This window comes from Tachysurus fulvidraco, chromosome 4 (assembly GCF_022655615.1).
Source record: "Tachysurus fulvidraco isolate hzauxx_2018 chromosome 4, HZAU_PFXX_2.0, whole genome shotgun sequence".
Lineage (NCBI taxonomy): Eukaryota > Metazoa > Chordata > Actinopteri > Siluriformes > Bagridae > Tachysurus > Tachysurus fulvidraco.
The window spans coordinates 10,163,703-10,180,614 of record NC_062521.1 but is presented as its reverse complement, the minus strand read 5'-3'; the positions used below and the strand labels follow the sequence as shown (position 1 = coordinate 10,180,614).

The following is a 16,912-nucleotide window of genomic DNA, read 5'->3' as shown; positions in this document are numbered from 1 at the left end:
CTAATTTTATCCATAGAATTATATTTCATTCAAAATTACATGAAGTTTTTCATAAACAGTGCTTGTTTTCTATCATGCTGTTGTGAAAACTTTCACAAGTAATTTGTCTTGGTTCACATCCGATTTACTTTAGATTTACTTGATAAAAATGATAAGTAACTGTAACTTCCTGTATGTCAGGAAATGGTTAATGACAGCCCTCTCTAATTTAGAGTCTTTTAATGGTTAGTAGTCTACCTGCTGCTCAATTTTCAAAATATTATGTTTACAATCACAAGAAATAATCTATCAACATTATTAACTTAAAAAAATGTTTGTATGGTTAATGTCCCTGTAATGATCAATGAGCATCTTTACATATTTTGTTCAGATTAATATAGCTGAATATTGTTAGCAACTTCATTTTAAATCCATCACAATGTTTTTTTGATTAATGCATCCAAAAAGTGTTTAAGATTTAAATCAATGACGTCTCTCTTTACTGTGACGTGATCATTGGTTTAGTTTGGGGAGGGTGGGGGAGCTTGCATAAAAGTGGTCACAGTTACAGTTTCCTGTCTCTACTCAGCCTTGGAGGAGTGACTAAGCTCAAACATCTACAGTAGTAAGTAACAAGTAAGTAACACTCCTACTCTACTTATTTTACACTATTACACGATTACACTATAAGAAAGCATTTGTTTATTTGTATTATGTGTTGGAATTGTTCTTAATAACACAAAATTGTAGGTTAGTTGTGTATTAGTAAAGTATGTTAATAGTTTTTATATGTTTGTTTAATGTATTCATTAGAAAGTTAAATTTAAGTAACCGAAACAGTCAATTATTCTTGGATGAACATTTCAGTGAATATAAATATTTGCTTTACTTTTGTGGGATATTAAATTGTTGGCAGGACTAAATATTGTGTTGTACAAATGTTTTTTTTATACATTCTTAACTTTAAATGTTGCACAATTTCCTTTTTTGGTCTGTTTTGACAGATCTACAGATAAGCTGTATTCTAAAAAAGGAAGTGGAATTCACACATAAAGAGACGTGAACATAGAAGGACTGTTAAGAAACTATCACTGTCAGCTTTTGAAATCTCATAAATACCATGGAGTCCAATAACCTTACTGGTTGCAATCCAACAGAAAAAGTGGTGCCCCCTGCTCTCCCTTATTTACTTATCATTGAGCTCCTACTTGGCCTGCCAGGAAACTTGATGGCTCTGTATATTTTCTGTCGCCACCTTCGATCTTGGAGACCCAATATCCTGTTTCTATTTAACTTGCTCCTGGCTGATTTTTTCCTTTTGGTGAGCATGCCATTTCGGATTCATGCCTATCTACATTCTGAAATCTGGGAGTTTGGTAATGCCTGGTGCCGGATCAACCTCTTCATGCTAGCAGTCAATCGGTCAGCAAGCATTGGTTTCATGACCGCTGTGGCTGTGCATCGATATTTTAAAGTAGTCCATCCACATAATAAAATCAACTTCATTAGCTCACGCCAAGCTGGATGGATCGCTGGTTTCATCTGGGTTGTTGTAATCTTAATGAGGCTTCCTCTGTTGATTGAGGACCATATGATAACTGAGGAAAAATATTCTTTCTGCCGGAGTTTTAACAGCAAAAATATCACATTTGGTGTAAAGTTACACTATGCAATATATATTTTTGAGTTTTTCCTCCCTCTATTGGTACTAATATTTTGCTCCATTCGAATTTCCTGCATATTACGACAGCGGCAGCTGAACAAAGAGAAGAAGGTGCGACAGGCTATCAACACTGTCCTAGTGATTGTTGGGGTTTTTATCTTTTGCTTCTTACCTGGAGTTGCCACAGGACTGACTGCACTCTTTTTGAAAGAAAAGTTGAAAATATACTGTGAAGCTTACAAAGTAGCCAGTCAGCTGTTTGTCTTGTCCATCGGGTTCACGTACCTGAACAGTGCCCTGGATCCTATCATCTACTGCTTCTCAAGCTCCATGTTCCGAAACGCACTAAAATCTTCAATCAATCGAGTTGGAATTGTGCAATTACAGCTAAGCCGTCGAGCTAGCACAGTGAATGGCAGCGAAAGCTAAGTAGCTGTTGGTTTCTGAATGGAAACAAATATTTTGCAAATACTTTTTTTTTATTTCATAAAATTGCCTTCAAGTATTAAAACGCACACAACAATTTCCTTTTATAAGACTAGTCCAATAGATGTATGTAGGTGTGGGCTAATGCTTCCTTTTTTAATGCTTTTCTAAAGCTAATTCCAAAAGCACATGACAAAATATCCATTTAAACACATATGAACTCATTGATGAATGAGATTTAAAGAGGTGCGTTATCACAAGAAGTAAAGCTTAGTATGAGTTTAATAATAACGTATTTCTAATATTTTCATGTAAAAAAATAATCTATAACAAATTTATTTGAGATGGTGTGGAGTGCTCACTCCATCAGTCACTGAATGAATAAGAACATTTTGAGAAAGAAGTGGTATAGTCAATAACTATTCAATATATGTTTTATTTTGATAAGATTTATAACTTTATAACTGTTTTGGAGAGTTATTTATTTCTGTAAACTAATTATTCAGAAGATTTTGTATTTGTATTGTATTCTTTGTATATATATATATATATATATATATATATATATATATATATATATATATATATATATATATATATATGAATGAAATTCGTTTTTAGAAAAATTATGAATCAGAATACTGCATATTTTGGGAAGGGAAGCAGGCCACTGGCCACTAGAAACGTATTGTAAATGCCTGAAAGCTGAACTGTATGCATCTGTATATATGAAATACATATCAGCTCTGACTTTTTATGAAGATGACCAGTTCTGTTACTGATATTTTATTATTATACCTGTCATGTTCCATCAGCCATTGAAATGCAATGAGATATTATATGTATTTGTAAATAAATAATAATACAGTACTCTAAAGCAATAAATAATCCACAAGCAATTCTACATTACCAATTCTATCTGTTTTTATTCATAAATGTTTGTGTACAACTTTCAAATTCTCTGTAACTTGAAGGCTGAAACTCAGCAATAATCAGCCTCCTGAAAGCTGTGGCAGTTCATTGATATCATAGTGCGGAATCAGTCACAAAAATTCATCAGGGCTGTGGAAATCTTCACTGCAACTCTATTGGCACTCTTTATTTATTTATTTATTTATTTATTTATTTATTTATTTATTTATTTATTTATTTGCTGTCACTTTAGTCCTTCTAGATCAAGCAATCAGACGTCATAGCCTACTTTGAGTTCTCAAGATTTCAACTCACAATCTTTCTGTATTTAGTACTCATTTTAAATAAAAGCTTAAACAAATATAGTTAAAATTTATTTGCTTAGAAACAACTAAATCAGATAAACATTTTTCGATTAACTAGCAAAATCTTCTCACCTGATAGACCTTGAAATGAGCTGCCATGTCCCTTATCCCTCAACACACACAAAAAAAAACCTACTGCATTCAATAGGTAGCCATTTTCCCCAAAAGTAAACGAAACTACAGGAACCAAATTGGAAAAGTAAGTAAACCCTTACTCTACCCTTACTGGATGTAAACCTTTATTAAAAGTGAACACTTACTCATCATGTGACCTGTAAGGCTCTGGAGACACATTACTTATTTATGTTCATGACTGGAATTGGTATACTTTTTGGGAAAAATACATATTGAAATCGGTTTTGTGTGTATGTCTGTTGTGACCTGAGATTTTTTTGTTTGTTTGTTTGAGGCTATTTGTTTCTTTATAGAAATTGATGAGAATTGTTATTTAGGACCTGATAGATAAAAACATAGAACTGAAGGTGAGTGTACTTGACTATACAGAGGCTTCATTAATAATTCTTAATGTACATACACAAAATAAAAGAATAACAATGTAATAAGATAAATTATATTAGAGTTCAGGAAATGGGAGATATAAAATTGTGTTATGAACTCATAACACATAACTTGTGTTATGGTATTATGGTATTAACAACAATTTATTAATATACAATATATTGCCAAAGGTTTTGGGACACTCCTCCAACTCATTGCATTCAGGTGTTCCAATCACTTCCATGACCACAGGTGTATAAACTCAAGCATCTAGGCATGCAGACCTCTAAAAACATTTGTGAAAGTATGGGTCGCTCTCAGGAGCTCAGTAAATTGAAGCGTGGTACCATGATAAGTTGCATCCTGTGCATTGTGTGTTATCCTCTATAAATCAGAAAAAAAGTTATGGGTTATTCCCTACTTTAGAGAAATTAACAGTAAATTGTCTAAAAATCTCATCAAAATGTTTAAAAAGAATGCGACTTTTCCCCACTACTGAAAAAGGTGGATTAGCTAACCCTTTGTGGACTAGTGGAGAGTTCAACTCAATGTTAGCAGAGCAAATGAATGTTATAATGACAGACTCAGTCAAACAAAATTTGACAAAGAAACATTGCATTCATCCAGACAAAGTACGGCCTATTGAAGAGTTCAAAAAGGTGCTAGGTGCTTGTATCTGAAAGAAAAACATCAAAGGAATTATCTGTTGCCACATGGAATTTTGTGTTACCTCAGCACAAAAGCATGCCCAACATATTGCAGAGCTACAAGAGCAAAACAAAAAATTACGTGCTCAAGTATCCTCCATCACTAAGAAGTTAGGGCACAGCAAGATATCAGAAAAAAATGATTTGAAAACGTCAACAACGTCAGAAAATGTATATCCTGACTATCCTGATATGATTCCTTGTCTAACCAAGAGGGAGATAATGTGTCCCTTGGCGACCTTACTGATCAGCCAGTCAATGCCCAAAGTGTGTGGAGCACAAAAAAGGGTTCAAAGTAGAAAAGAAGAGGTAGGAAATACTCCTTGCCCATCTCCAGTTTTACAAGTGCAAACAGTCATTAACGCTTTAGGGCCTGAAGCAATAGAGAGACTTTCTCAAAGTTTGCCATCAGCACATTCTAATTTTTTTTTTTAATTTAGGAGAGCATTAGCAAAAATCTGCATCTCTATGACATGTCTCTAGTGGAGGTCACTCAACTTATGTCTCAGGTGTTAACAGAATCAGAATTTAAGTGCTTTGAAAGTAATGTGTATACTTCTGATTTCAAACTTGCCAGCAAAGATGAGATTCGAGAAGGAGTCCTTAGGATACTGAAGGATATTATTGGGCCAAAGATTGACTGGGCCAGAGTCACTAGCTGTGTGCAGAAAAAGAAAGAAACTCTAAGCAAATACACTGAAAGATTTTGTCAATCTGCGGTTGCATACAGTGGAATAGCCAACAGTCCAGATAATGTATTAGATGATAAGGACCCATTAGTCAGGGCATGGTTTGATAGCCTTTCATTGGAATACATAAATACACTGCCTAAATAATGCTGATTTTAAATTGTTTGTTGATACTTCAGCCCAAGTCATTGGAGGGAATAGGAGAGCAGGAAATGCAATGACCTCTGTATCTGATGTAGTAGCTCCTAGTCGTCTCCCAGATCACAAAAATAAAACTGCAGAATCTCAGGGTAAAGCTCTTGCAGACATAGCTGCTAAAAAAGCCTGTTCATACAGTACAGTGCAAGTGAGTACTAGAATGACAACAACCAGTGTCATTATGCCTCCAAACTCTCTAAAAGACCCCTACAAAGATCTTCCAAAGTATGAAGCATGGAAATGCTTAAATAAGGGAGCCATTGTTGATTTAACCGGCTGCTGGACCAAAGGGGGAAAATATATGGCATCAGAATCACTTCTGCCATATTTGGCTCAGCAGTTAAATAACTTAGGTCACATTAGTCCAGCAGCAATGATTCAACCTTTGTCAAATCGCTGGTGGAATCCTGGAATCCGGCTTTTATGCCACGTTCACACTGCAGGTAAAAGTGGCCCAAATCCGATTTTTTTGGGGTCAAGTGACCAGGTCAGACTTCTTCAGGAGTAGTGTGAACACTCAGATCTTCCATATGTGGTCCTGAATCAGACCCAAATCTGATTTTTTTTCCAATGTGGCCACAGTGTGAACAGCCAAGGTGGATTTGATGCGACTTTTACGTCAATCTACATCGACATTCATCACAATTATGCAATTATAATAAAACTTTTTTTTTTTTGCCGGCGAAAACTTTTTTTTTTTTTTTGCGCTGACGAAAACGTGACACAAACGTGACTGGTAACGTGTGTGTGTTAAGAGTGTTATATAAAGTGGTTACGTGAACTAGCTCATAATGTTTGCATTGAATACATCACATTATAGCATTACATGATATGTTTGCGTGCACCAGATGATACAATACTCCTCCATAACCTCGACAACTTTTTAGCGCAATGGCTTGCTGCTTGTGACGTCATTGTTATTGTTCGTTTGAGCATGCGGGTCAGTTCGAAACAGCAAACAGTTCACACTGGTATCTGATATAGGCCACATTTTAAAAGGTAATGTAAACAGCCAAACAAAAAAATCAGATCTGAGCAAAATATCCGAGTTGAGCATTAAGACTTGCAGTGTGAACGTGGCCTTAGGGGTATATCCACAGAGACAGCCAAACGCTGTGTTGTATGCCAACAGAATAATAACTTCCCATCCCATGCAGCAGCACATACCCCAGCCCCAGCAGGGCCTTTTCAACACTTACAGGTATATTAAATCTTAATGACCCCATGTAAGGGAAAGACTGATGTCTCGGTAGTTGTAGATTTTGAAATCATTGAAAGAAGTTGCCCCAGTGTTTAAAATTAAGTGTTATCTTCATTGTACATATAGACCACAAGCATCAGGTCAAGTAGAGAGAGCAAACAGGACGTATGTTACAGGAGAATTCTACTATGTAAAAGAAAAAGTTGGACTCATGTCTCATACTGTAAAGTAGTTCCATCACCTGCAGGGATAGACTAGGCCACACAGACCAGTGAAGGCAGGAACCAAAGGCAGTAGGCCTCGGGGGCAGCCCGGTGGTGAAGACTTCCGCATAGAATTCCCCTTTAATTAGCTTATCTCTACCTAACTGGTCCGTAGGTATCATAACACTGCAGATTAGGGAAAGTAAACTAAAAAAAACTATATGATCACAGAGATTCTGAATAAAAATACATAAAGAAAAACAAAAACTATACGATCACATAGATCCTGAATACAAACTGTAATATTGAAATACTGCTCTCCTGCTTCTCTCTCGCTCGCCTGCTTATGATTGTGTTACAGATACTAGGACTGAAAACCACTGTGACAACCAAGGCAACAGAAGCACCAAAGCACTGACATCTGAAGACATCTGCAGAACAACTGCTCAGGACTGCCAGACAACAACGATTCTTCCTGTCTTCATTTACCTTCTGACAAAAGGGGCATCATATATCAAGCTACAATGTGCACTGCAGAAGCTTTGGACTCCAGAAAACAACAAAGAACTATTAGGGACACCAAAAAAACAAAAAAAGAAGTTGCAAGAATACTGGCTCTATGTATGTTAAATTACTCAGGCCAGATACATTTTGTAAATAGAAAACCGAGCATGACTTTAATGTATTTATTATTGTTGCCTCAAATCTATTGTGAGAGTTATTAGAACTCTTAAAGGGGCAATTGTGGGAAAATAATTTTAAAACATTGTTTTATTTCAAGTATACTTTTGTGTATTATGCTGAAGCCAAATCAAGTTACAATGCTAGTTAAATTCAAACTTTACATTAGTCTTGTGGTTCCTGTATCTCATTAATGTGAAAGGAAAGGGCTAGGTAATTCAGGATATCATCTGTCATTTTGTGACATTTGTCCCATTGTTTAAGGTGGCCATTTGATTCAAGGTCTGAGTCAAGAAGGAATGTCAAGCATTAGAGGTGAACTCATTCCTATGATAATAAAGGGGTCTGAGAAAGACTGTTATGTTAATGGGATTAAGAGCAGGTGAAATTCCAGGATCTGGTGTGGGGGCTTTTACATCCTTTCATGCTTTGATTGCCACCCGAGTGTTTTGTCTCTATCTGACTGCCCCCTAAAATGTGTATATTTACAATGTATTACAACTTTAAGTCAGATTTCATGACTGAGGCACCCGTGCTAGTACGCTCTAACTTGAAGACTCATGTCCACCGTGTCTCTTCAATAAAGACTCTGGAAGTCTCCTGGTCTTCTCTGGAAAAAGTTTACAACAGTGGCTATAAATAAGTGAAAACTAGCAGTAAACTTTAACTTGGAACTGATATTCTGGAAGTCAGGATGGGGCTTTTCAATCAAAGCCGTTACATTGTCTTAGCAAGCTTTCAGCTAACATGCTATTGCAAATCATCCCTTGCTGACTGACGTTACTCTCTACAATTATTCTACAGAGTGACCATATCTCTGCAACGTGATAATTCTTTGCAGCACAGCCAAGGCTACAACTTCAATTCAGGGAAGTAGGGTTGCTAAAACTGGACTGGCATTGCCTTTGCTGTGACCCAAGGAAACAATATTTCAACAAGTCATATAAAATTATATACAGTAATATTAAAAGCATTATAATATATGGAATGTTTTTTAAATGATAAAATTTGTGAACACTGTAAACTACACTATGTGGCCGAAAATGACTTTTACAAAAATTGTTAAGTCTATGTAGCCCAGGTAGGGTTATAATACGTGTCATTTCTTTTATTTTCATGATGTGGGATATCATGACTGTGTCCGTACTTGTTTAGTGGTTGTGCACTTCCCCTTTAAGAGTCACTGCATGTATAAGGTTTGTTGATGCACTGGAATAAAACGTGTCTTTGCCTGTTCATTTGTTTGTGCTTTGTCCGTTTCCAACTTATTCCCACCTCTGCAGGTATACTGACAAATATGATGTAATAAAGGGGTTGAGTTGAGAACTGTGAGAGGTGTGTTTTTTTCCCTGCGAGTTTTAAGTGTAAAAATAGAGTAATTAACCACTGGCAAAAAAGCGTCTTTTAAAGCGTCTTTATTTGGCAGACCAAGTGTTGTTTACAAGAGTAAAGCTTAAGAGTTGTTCCTTCTGAGTCTGCTGCACAGCGGAGCCCGAAGTTACGCTAATTCGGTTAGCTGCTGTTCGGTAGAGGAGGGAATTTCGTGTTTCAGCCCTGGAAGCCGTTCAGGTGATCTATTTATTTTTTTATTTCAGCTCGTAAGAGTGAAGAGGATTTTTGCTGTTTTAAAGGCCACCACACGCTCCCCAGCAACGTTACAGGCCTGCAACAGGTTAGGGTTTCTGACAGGTGTATGGACACACGCATGTGTTCTGACTGTGAATTGTGATATTACGGAGTTTTGGTGTTTAATGCTACGGTTTATGTTCCTGAAATGACTTAAGTATATGTTTAAAACCGAATATCATTACATTGTTTATTTGGGGGTTGTTATTATTCGTGTTTGAGGTAATTTAGTGTAACATTCTTACATCTTATGTGGGTTAATTTGAAATCTAACCTGTGAATCTCTGAGCGGATAGTTTAAAGTCGAGGTATTCAACTAAAATTTAAAGAGGTCCAGTAAGAGAAGATTTCTTGAAGCAAAGGTCCGGAAGATCATAATGTCTAACTACTTAGTGTAATATATTTAAGTAGCCTAGTAGTGATGGCCGGTTCGTGAACGAATCGTTCTTTTGAACCGGTTCTTTTTAGTGAACTGGATGAACCTGTTCACCAAGTAGGACTGATTTGTTCTAAACAGTCTAAATAAACTAATATCCCGGACTATATGTAACTCCTGTACAATGAACTCAGACATGTTGTGCTGAGAGAACTGTGAGCTCGAGCTGTTGATACAGCGCATGATTGAATAACTGAACTGATACAGTGAATCATCAGTACACTGAACTGAGAACTGTTTCTTTCGGACGCGTCCGACATACTGAGAACCGACGAGCTTTTGTTACTGCGCATGCGTAAATCACTGAACTGATACAGCAACAAATGGAAATGGTTATGATTTAATGTCTTATCAACGTATGAGTGTTTAACCCAGTTGCATTCGTTTTTGAAACAATATATATGTATGTAGATATTTATAACCTTCTCTCATTAAATAAATAAAAGTAGGGCTACATTTCAAAATAAGAGAAAATAAATAAAATGTGAAAATAGTGTATGTTTAAATAACGTGCTTAACGTTCCCTTTTATATCTCAGTGAGAGAACTGAGCTCTAGCTTGGCTAGGGTTAGGGTTAAACCTGGGCTTGAATGGAGTCAGGGCCGCTCTCATACACATGTGGAGGTGCTCATTAGTGACCCTGGAACGATATTTAGATTTAGACATGGTCAGGATGTATAGGGCTACTTTCCTCAGACCTGGGAAAGCTGTCTCAGGGACGCTGTCTTCAGATTTAAGTGGATATGTTTGTTCAAAACCTGTATGTTTTGTCTCGTAATGGTGTTTCACATTGCCACTTTTGAAAAGTGCCACAGTTTCTGAACATATGAGACACACTGGTTTAGTGGGAAGTGTGAACAGAAATGAGTCTGTCCATTCTGGAGTAAATCTTTCCACTTTTCTTTTTTTGGAGAGCGTCATTTGTTCTTTATTCTTTCTTTCTCTGTCTCACTCGTCTGTTTCTCTCCCTTTCTCTGCCTCACACGTCTGTTTCTCTCCCTTTCTCCATCTCACTCGTCTGTTTTCCTCCTTTTCTCCGTCTCACTCGTCTGTTTCTCCTTTCTCCGTCTCACGCGTCTGTTTCTCTCGCTTTCTCCGTCTCACTCATCTGTTTCTCTCCCTTTCTCTGTCTCACTTGTCTGTTTCTCTCCCTTTCTCTGTCTCACTCATCTGTTTCCCTCCCTTTATTTTCTACATGTATCGCTTTTTCTTTCATGTGTAACTTTATTCTAATTCTCTCTCATCTGTCTTGCGCTGTTGAGTCACAGTGTTTACTTCAGGAATGCACAGACTTGATTGGCTAAGTGGTATTACGTGGGCTGACTTAACTCGCATGCAATTGGCCTGTGCGTTTCCACTACCACTATTGTAAAGTTTGCAAAAGCTGTGCTGGTTAAAATAGAAGTGCCCCGTCAAGTTTTAAATTATAACCTTTTGTTTTGGCTCTAGGTCCTGGTCCGTATTGAACAGCTTCTGGGTCCGGACCCGGACCGCGGTCCGCCTGTTAGTGACCTATGGTTTAAAGGGTCTGTTCAGAACAATATACACAAGAGGTTTACTTTTTTCTTTGTCTTTATTGATTTTTTCATTTACATATACTCAGCCAATTATTTCAATATTTTCTTTAGTACATAAATAAATATAATCATAAGTTTATTTACCTTTTGAGTTGATTGAAGTTAGTTTGGTGATCATTTACTGCAGTTAGTGCATAAATCAGCTAACTAACATTATCAGTAGACAAAAGTGCAATAGGAAGGAGACAAATGCCACGTTCACACTGCAAGTCTTAATGCTCAATTCGGATATTTTGCTCAGATCTGATTTTTTTTGTTTGGCTGTTCACATTACCTTTTAAAATGTGGCCTATATCAGATACCAGTGTGAACTGTTTGCTGTTTCGAACTGACCCGCATGCGCAAACGAACAATAATAATGACGTCACACGCAGCACGCCATTGCGTTACAAAGTTGTCGAGGTTATGGAGGAAGTATTTTATCATCTTGTGCAAGCAAACATATCATGTAATGATATAATGTGATGTATTCAATGCAAACATTATGAGCTGGTTCATGTAACCACTTTATATGACACTCTTAACACACACACGTTACCAGTCACGTTTGTGTCACGCGAAAAAAAAAAAGTTTTTGCGCATAATTGTGACGAATGTCGATGTAGATCAAATCCACCTTGGCTGTTCACACCGCGGCCACATTGGAAAAAATCAGATTTGGGTCTGATTCAGGACCACATATGGAAGTGGCCCAGATCTGATTTGAAAAAATCAGATCTGGGCCAGATTTGAGTGTTCACACTACTCCTGAAGAAGTCTGACCTGGTCACTTGACCCCAAAAAAATCGTATTTGGACAACTTTTACCTGAATTGTTCTTAATAACACAAAAATATAGGTTAGTTGTGTATTATTAATATATGTTAATAGTTTTTATATTTTTTTTACTGTATTCATTATAAAGTTACATTTAAGTAACCGAAACAGTCAATTATTCTTGGATTTGGCAGGAAAACTGTAAGCATAAATAATGAACAAAATTAATGAATATTTTAGTAATATAAAAAATTGCTTTGTGGGATATTAAATTGTTGGCAGGACTAAATATTGTGTTGTACAAATGTGTTTTTATACATTCTTAAGTTTAAATGTTGCATAATTTCCTGTTTGCTCTGTTTTGACAGATCTGAAAATAAGCTGTAAGGGGAAAGAGGAAGTGGAATTCACACTTACAGACACATGAACACAGAAGGACTGTTAAGAAACTATCACTGTCAGCTTTTGAAATCTCATTAATACCATGGAGTCCAATAACCATACTGGTTGCAATCCAACAGAAAATGTGGTGTCCCCTGTTCTCCCTTATTTACTTATCATTGAGCTCCTACTTGGCCTGCCAGGAAACTTGATGGCTCTGTATATCTTCTGTCGCCACCTTCGATCTTGGAGACCCAATATCCTGTTTCTATTTAACTTGCTCCTGGCTGATTTTTTCCTCTTGTTGAGCATGCCATTTCGGATTCATGCCTATCTACACTCTGAAATCTGGGAGTTTGGTAATGTCTGGTGCCAGATCAACCTCTTCATGCTAGCAGTCAATCGGTCAGCAAGCATTGGTTTCATGACCGCTGTGGCTGTCCATCGATATTTTAAAGTAGTCCATCCACATAATAAAATCAACTTCATTAGCTCACGCCAAGCTGGATGGATCGCTGGTTTCATCTGGGTTGTTGTAATCTTAATGAGGCTTCCTCTGTTGATTGAGGACCATATGATAACTGAGGAAAAATATTCTTTCTGCCGGAGTTTTAACAGCAAAAATATCACATTTGGTGTAAAGTTACACTATGCAATATATATTTTTGAGTTTTTCCTCCCTCTATTGGTACTAATATTTTGCTCCATTCGAATTTCCTGCATATTAAGACAGCGGCAGCTGAACAAAGAGAAGAAGGTGCGACAGGCTATCAACACTGTCCTAGTGATTGTTGGGGTTTTTATCCTTTGCTTCTTACCTGGAGTTGCCACAGGACTGACTGCACTCTTTTTGAAAGAAAAGTTGCAAATACACTGTGAAGCTTACAAAGTAGCCAGTCAGCTGTTTGTCTTGTCCATCGGGTTCACGTACCTGAACAGTGCCCTGGATCCTATCATCTACTGCTTCTCAAGCTCCATGTTCCGAAACGCACTAAAACCTTCGATCAATCGAGTTGGAATTGTGCAATTACAGCTAAACCGTCGATCTAGGTCAGGGCTCAGCAACCCGCGGCTCCGGAGCCGCAAGTGACTCTTTCATCCTTCTGCTGCGGCTCCCCGTAGATTTGGAAAATAAATATTTAATTTAAATGTATTTTATTTTAGTTAGTTTAAAAAAAAATGAAATTTTAAATTCTAAGATTATGATGCTCTTGTAACATTAAAATAAACTGTTTAGTTTTTTTGTCGCTCAAAATACGCATCATAACCGCCGACTTGCGAAATCCGACACACAGAACGCATTTTTGGTTTGCTGCTGCCGGCAAGTTAAAATTATGGTGTCATGCAGGGCTGTCAGGTGTCATGCATTGAGAGTGACAGTCACGCATTTGGGTCTTTTCTCATGCTCTCATGCCACACATCGTATTTCTCATGCAGAAATTTTTTTTGACTATTTATCATATATTTAATAAGCTGCAGCGCCCAAAATGTAACATTGCACACCGCTGTTTCTACACAATAGCCAATCAGAAAATAGCACTATCTGGGAAAGATTTAACGCAACAACCAATGAAAAAAATTGGGCTTGCGGGCGGGTTGGAGATGTCACGCTTGTCTGTCTTCAAAATTTGAGAGCCCTGCCATGAATACGAAGAGGACTCAATTAGACATTGATCATTTTATTTAAAAGTAACCTTCAGCCCAGCATATTTTTTATTAAGGTTAGTTCAAACTGCTCAAAATATTTTTGTTTGCCTGCAGAAATAAAATTTCATTTACTCTGTAGCAGTTCAATGATTTCATAAATGCAACACACTACAGTTTTTTTCTATACTTTCCATAAAGGTAAAAAATGACATATGCAGTGTTCTCTTCATTTTAGATGTCAAATGGGTTTTGTGGCTCCCTGTGTTTTTTTTTTCTGTGGGAAACGAGTCCAAATGGCTCTTTGAGTGTTTAAGGTTGCCGACCCCTAAGCTAGGCACACTGTGAATGGCAGCAAAAGCTAAGTAGCTGTTGGTTTGCTAATGCTTCCTTTTTTAATGTTTTCTAAAGCTCATTCCTAAAGCTCATGACAAAATATCCATTTAAACACATATGAAGTCATTGATGAATGAGATTTAAAGAGGTGCGTTATCACAAGCAGTAAAGCTTAGAATGAGTTTAATTCTAATGTATTCCTAATATTCCTAGCATAACGGCTGCCCACTGCTCCGGGTGTGTGTTCACGGTGTGTGTGGGTTCACTGCTACAGTATGTGTGTGTTTATATGGGTTAAATGCAGAGAACGAATTCTGAGTATGGGTCACCATACTTAGCTGTATGTCACGTCACTTTCAGTTTTCACTAATATGTTTACTGTATGTAAAAAAATCTCCAACAAAAATATTTGAGATGGTGTGGAGTGCTCACTCCATCATTCACAGAATGAATAACAACATTTTGAGTGAAGCAATGAGAGAAACTAGTGGTATCAATAACTATTCATATATGTTTCATTTTGATAAGATTTAACTTTATATCTGTTCGGGAGAGGAATATATTTCTGTAAACTAATTATTCAGTGAAGATGTTTATTTTGTATTCTTTGTATATATATGAAATTCTTTTTTAGCTTCAGAATAATGTGTTATGAATCAGAATAATGCATATTTTGGAAAGGGAAGCAGGCCACTGGCCACTAGAAACGTATTGTAAATGCCTGAAAGCTGAACTGTATGCATCTGTATATATGAAATACATATCAGCTTTGACTTTTTATGAAGCTGACCAGTTCTGTTACTGATATTTTATTATTATACCTGTCATGTTCCATCAGCCATTGAAATGCAATGAGATATTATATGCATTTGTAAATAAATAATAATACTTTAAAGCAATAAATAATCCACAAGCAATTCTACATTACCGATTCTATTTTGTTTTTATTTATAAATGTTTATGTACTTTCAAATTCTCTGTAACTTGAAGGCTGAAACTCAGCAATAATCAGCCTCCTGAAAACTGTGGCAGTTTATCGATATCATAGTGCGGAATCAGCCACAACAATTCATCAGGGCTGTGGAAATCTTCACTGCAACTCTATTGGCACTCATTTATTTATTTTTTGCTGTCACTTTAGTCCTTCTAGATCAAGCAATCAGACGTCATAGCCTACTTTGCTATCTTAGAGTCCTCTAGATTTCAACTCACAATCTTTCTGTATTTAGTATTCATTTTAAATAAAAGCTTAAACAAATATAGTTAAAATTTATTTGCTTAGAAACAACTAAATCAGATAATTTTTCGATTAACTAGCGAAATCTTCTCACCTGATAGACCTTGAAATGAGCTGCCACTTATCTTGTTAAATTTCAGGTTGATGAACTGAGGGATGTAAAAGTGTGTTCTGAGCCACCTGTTCTGTAAACAACAATTTAGTAGATTTTCTTCATTTGTTTGGACTCATTATTTTTGTAGTTTCTTAAAATTCTTAATCAGGCTAAAATAGTTTACTCTTCAGCTAGATAATGAGATGTTATTCTATTACCATTCAGTACTTCAAATAAGACGAAAGTTAAAGTGTTACTGAAGTGTTAAAGTTAGTAACAGCAGTCACTGTTGGGCCCTTGAGCATGGCCCTTATCCCTCAACACACACAAAAAAACAATACATTCAGTAGGTAGCCATTTTCCCCAAAAGTAAACGAAACTACAGGAACCAAATTGGAAAAGTAAGTAAACCCTTACTCTATCCTTACTGGACGTAAACCCTTACTAAAAATGTACACTTACTCATCATGTAACCTGTAAGGCTCTGGAAACACATTATTTATTTATGTTCATGACTGGAATTGGTATACTTTTGGGGAAAAATACATATTGAAATCGGTTTTGTGTGTATGTCTGTTGTGACCTGAGATTTTTTTGTTTGTTTGTTTGAGGCTATTTGTTTCTTTATAGAAATTGATGAGAATTGTTATTTAGGACCTGATAAATAAAAACATAGAACTGAAGGTGAGTGTACTTGACTGTACAGAGGCTTTATTAATAATTCTTAATGTACATACACAAAATAAAAGAATAACAATGTAATAAGATAAATTATATTAGAGTTGAGGAAATGGGAGATATAAAATTGTGTTATGAACTCAGGTATTTTTAACAACAATTTATTAATATACAATATATTGCCAAAGGTTTTGGGACACTCCTCCAACTCATTGCATTCAGGTGTTCCAATCACTTCCATGACCACAGGTGTATAAACTCAAGCATCTAGGCATGCAGACCTCTAAAAACATTTGTGAAAGTATGGGTCGCTCTCAGGAGCTCAGTAAATTCAAGCGTGGTACCATGATAGGTTTCAACCTGTGCAATGAGTGAGTTCATGAAATTTCCTGACTACTACATATTCCAAGGTCAACTGTTGGAAGGTTGCTTGTATTCTAACATGTGGAAGCAATTTGGAAAAACAGCATCTCATCAACAAAGTAAAATCACAGAGCGGTGTCAATGCATCCTGAGGTGCACAGCGCAGAAATCAGCAACTTTTTGCAGAGTTACAGTACTAACTACAGACCTCAAATGTTTGTGTAGTCTTCAGATAAGCTCAAGAGTGGATAGAACGCTTCATG

At 36.5% G+C, this 16,912-nt stretch overlaps 2 protein-coding genes across 5 annotated transcripts; both read left to right on the top strand.

Moving 5' to 3' along the window:
* Positions 1–537: 537 nt before the first annotated feature.
* hcar1-3 (hydroxycarboxylic acid receptor 1-3) lies at positions 538–2,569 on the top strand. Its single transcript, XM_027150346.2, has 2 exons — positions 538–615; positions 984–2,569. The coding sequence occupies exon 2, from the start codon at positions 1,100–1,102 to the stop codon at positions 2,069–2,071; it is 972 nt and encodes a 323-aa protein (XP_027006147.1). The 5' UTR covers positions 538–615; positions 984–1,099; the 3' UTR covers positions 2,072–2,569.
* A 6,277-nt stretch (positions 2,570–8,846) lies between these two features.
* LOC113645048 (hydroxycarboxylic acid receptor 2-like) lies at positions 8,847–13,482 on the top strand. 4 transcript variants are annotated; one of them, XM_027150343.2, is made up of 3 exons: positions 8,847–9,091; positions 11,034–11,137; positions 12,285–13,482. In XM_027150343.2, exon 3 carries the CDS (start codon positions 12,401–12,403, stop codon positions 13,385–13,387), a length of 987 nt encoding a protein of 328 aa, XP_027006144.2. In that variant the 5' UTR covers positions 8,847–9,091; positions 11,034–11,137; positions 12,285–12,400; the 3' UTR covers positions 13,388–13,482. The 4 variants fall into 4 exon arrangements, with proteins under 4 accessions (XP_027006144.2, XP_027006143.2, XP_027006146.2 ...); XM_027150342.2 differs by having other exon boundaries at positions 8,847–9,194; XM_027150345.2 differs by lacking the exon at positions 11,034–11,137.
* The last annotated feature ends 3,430 nt before the right edge of the window (positions 13,483–16,912 follow it).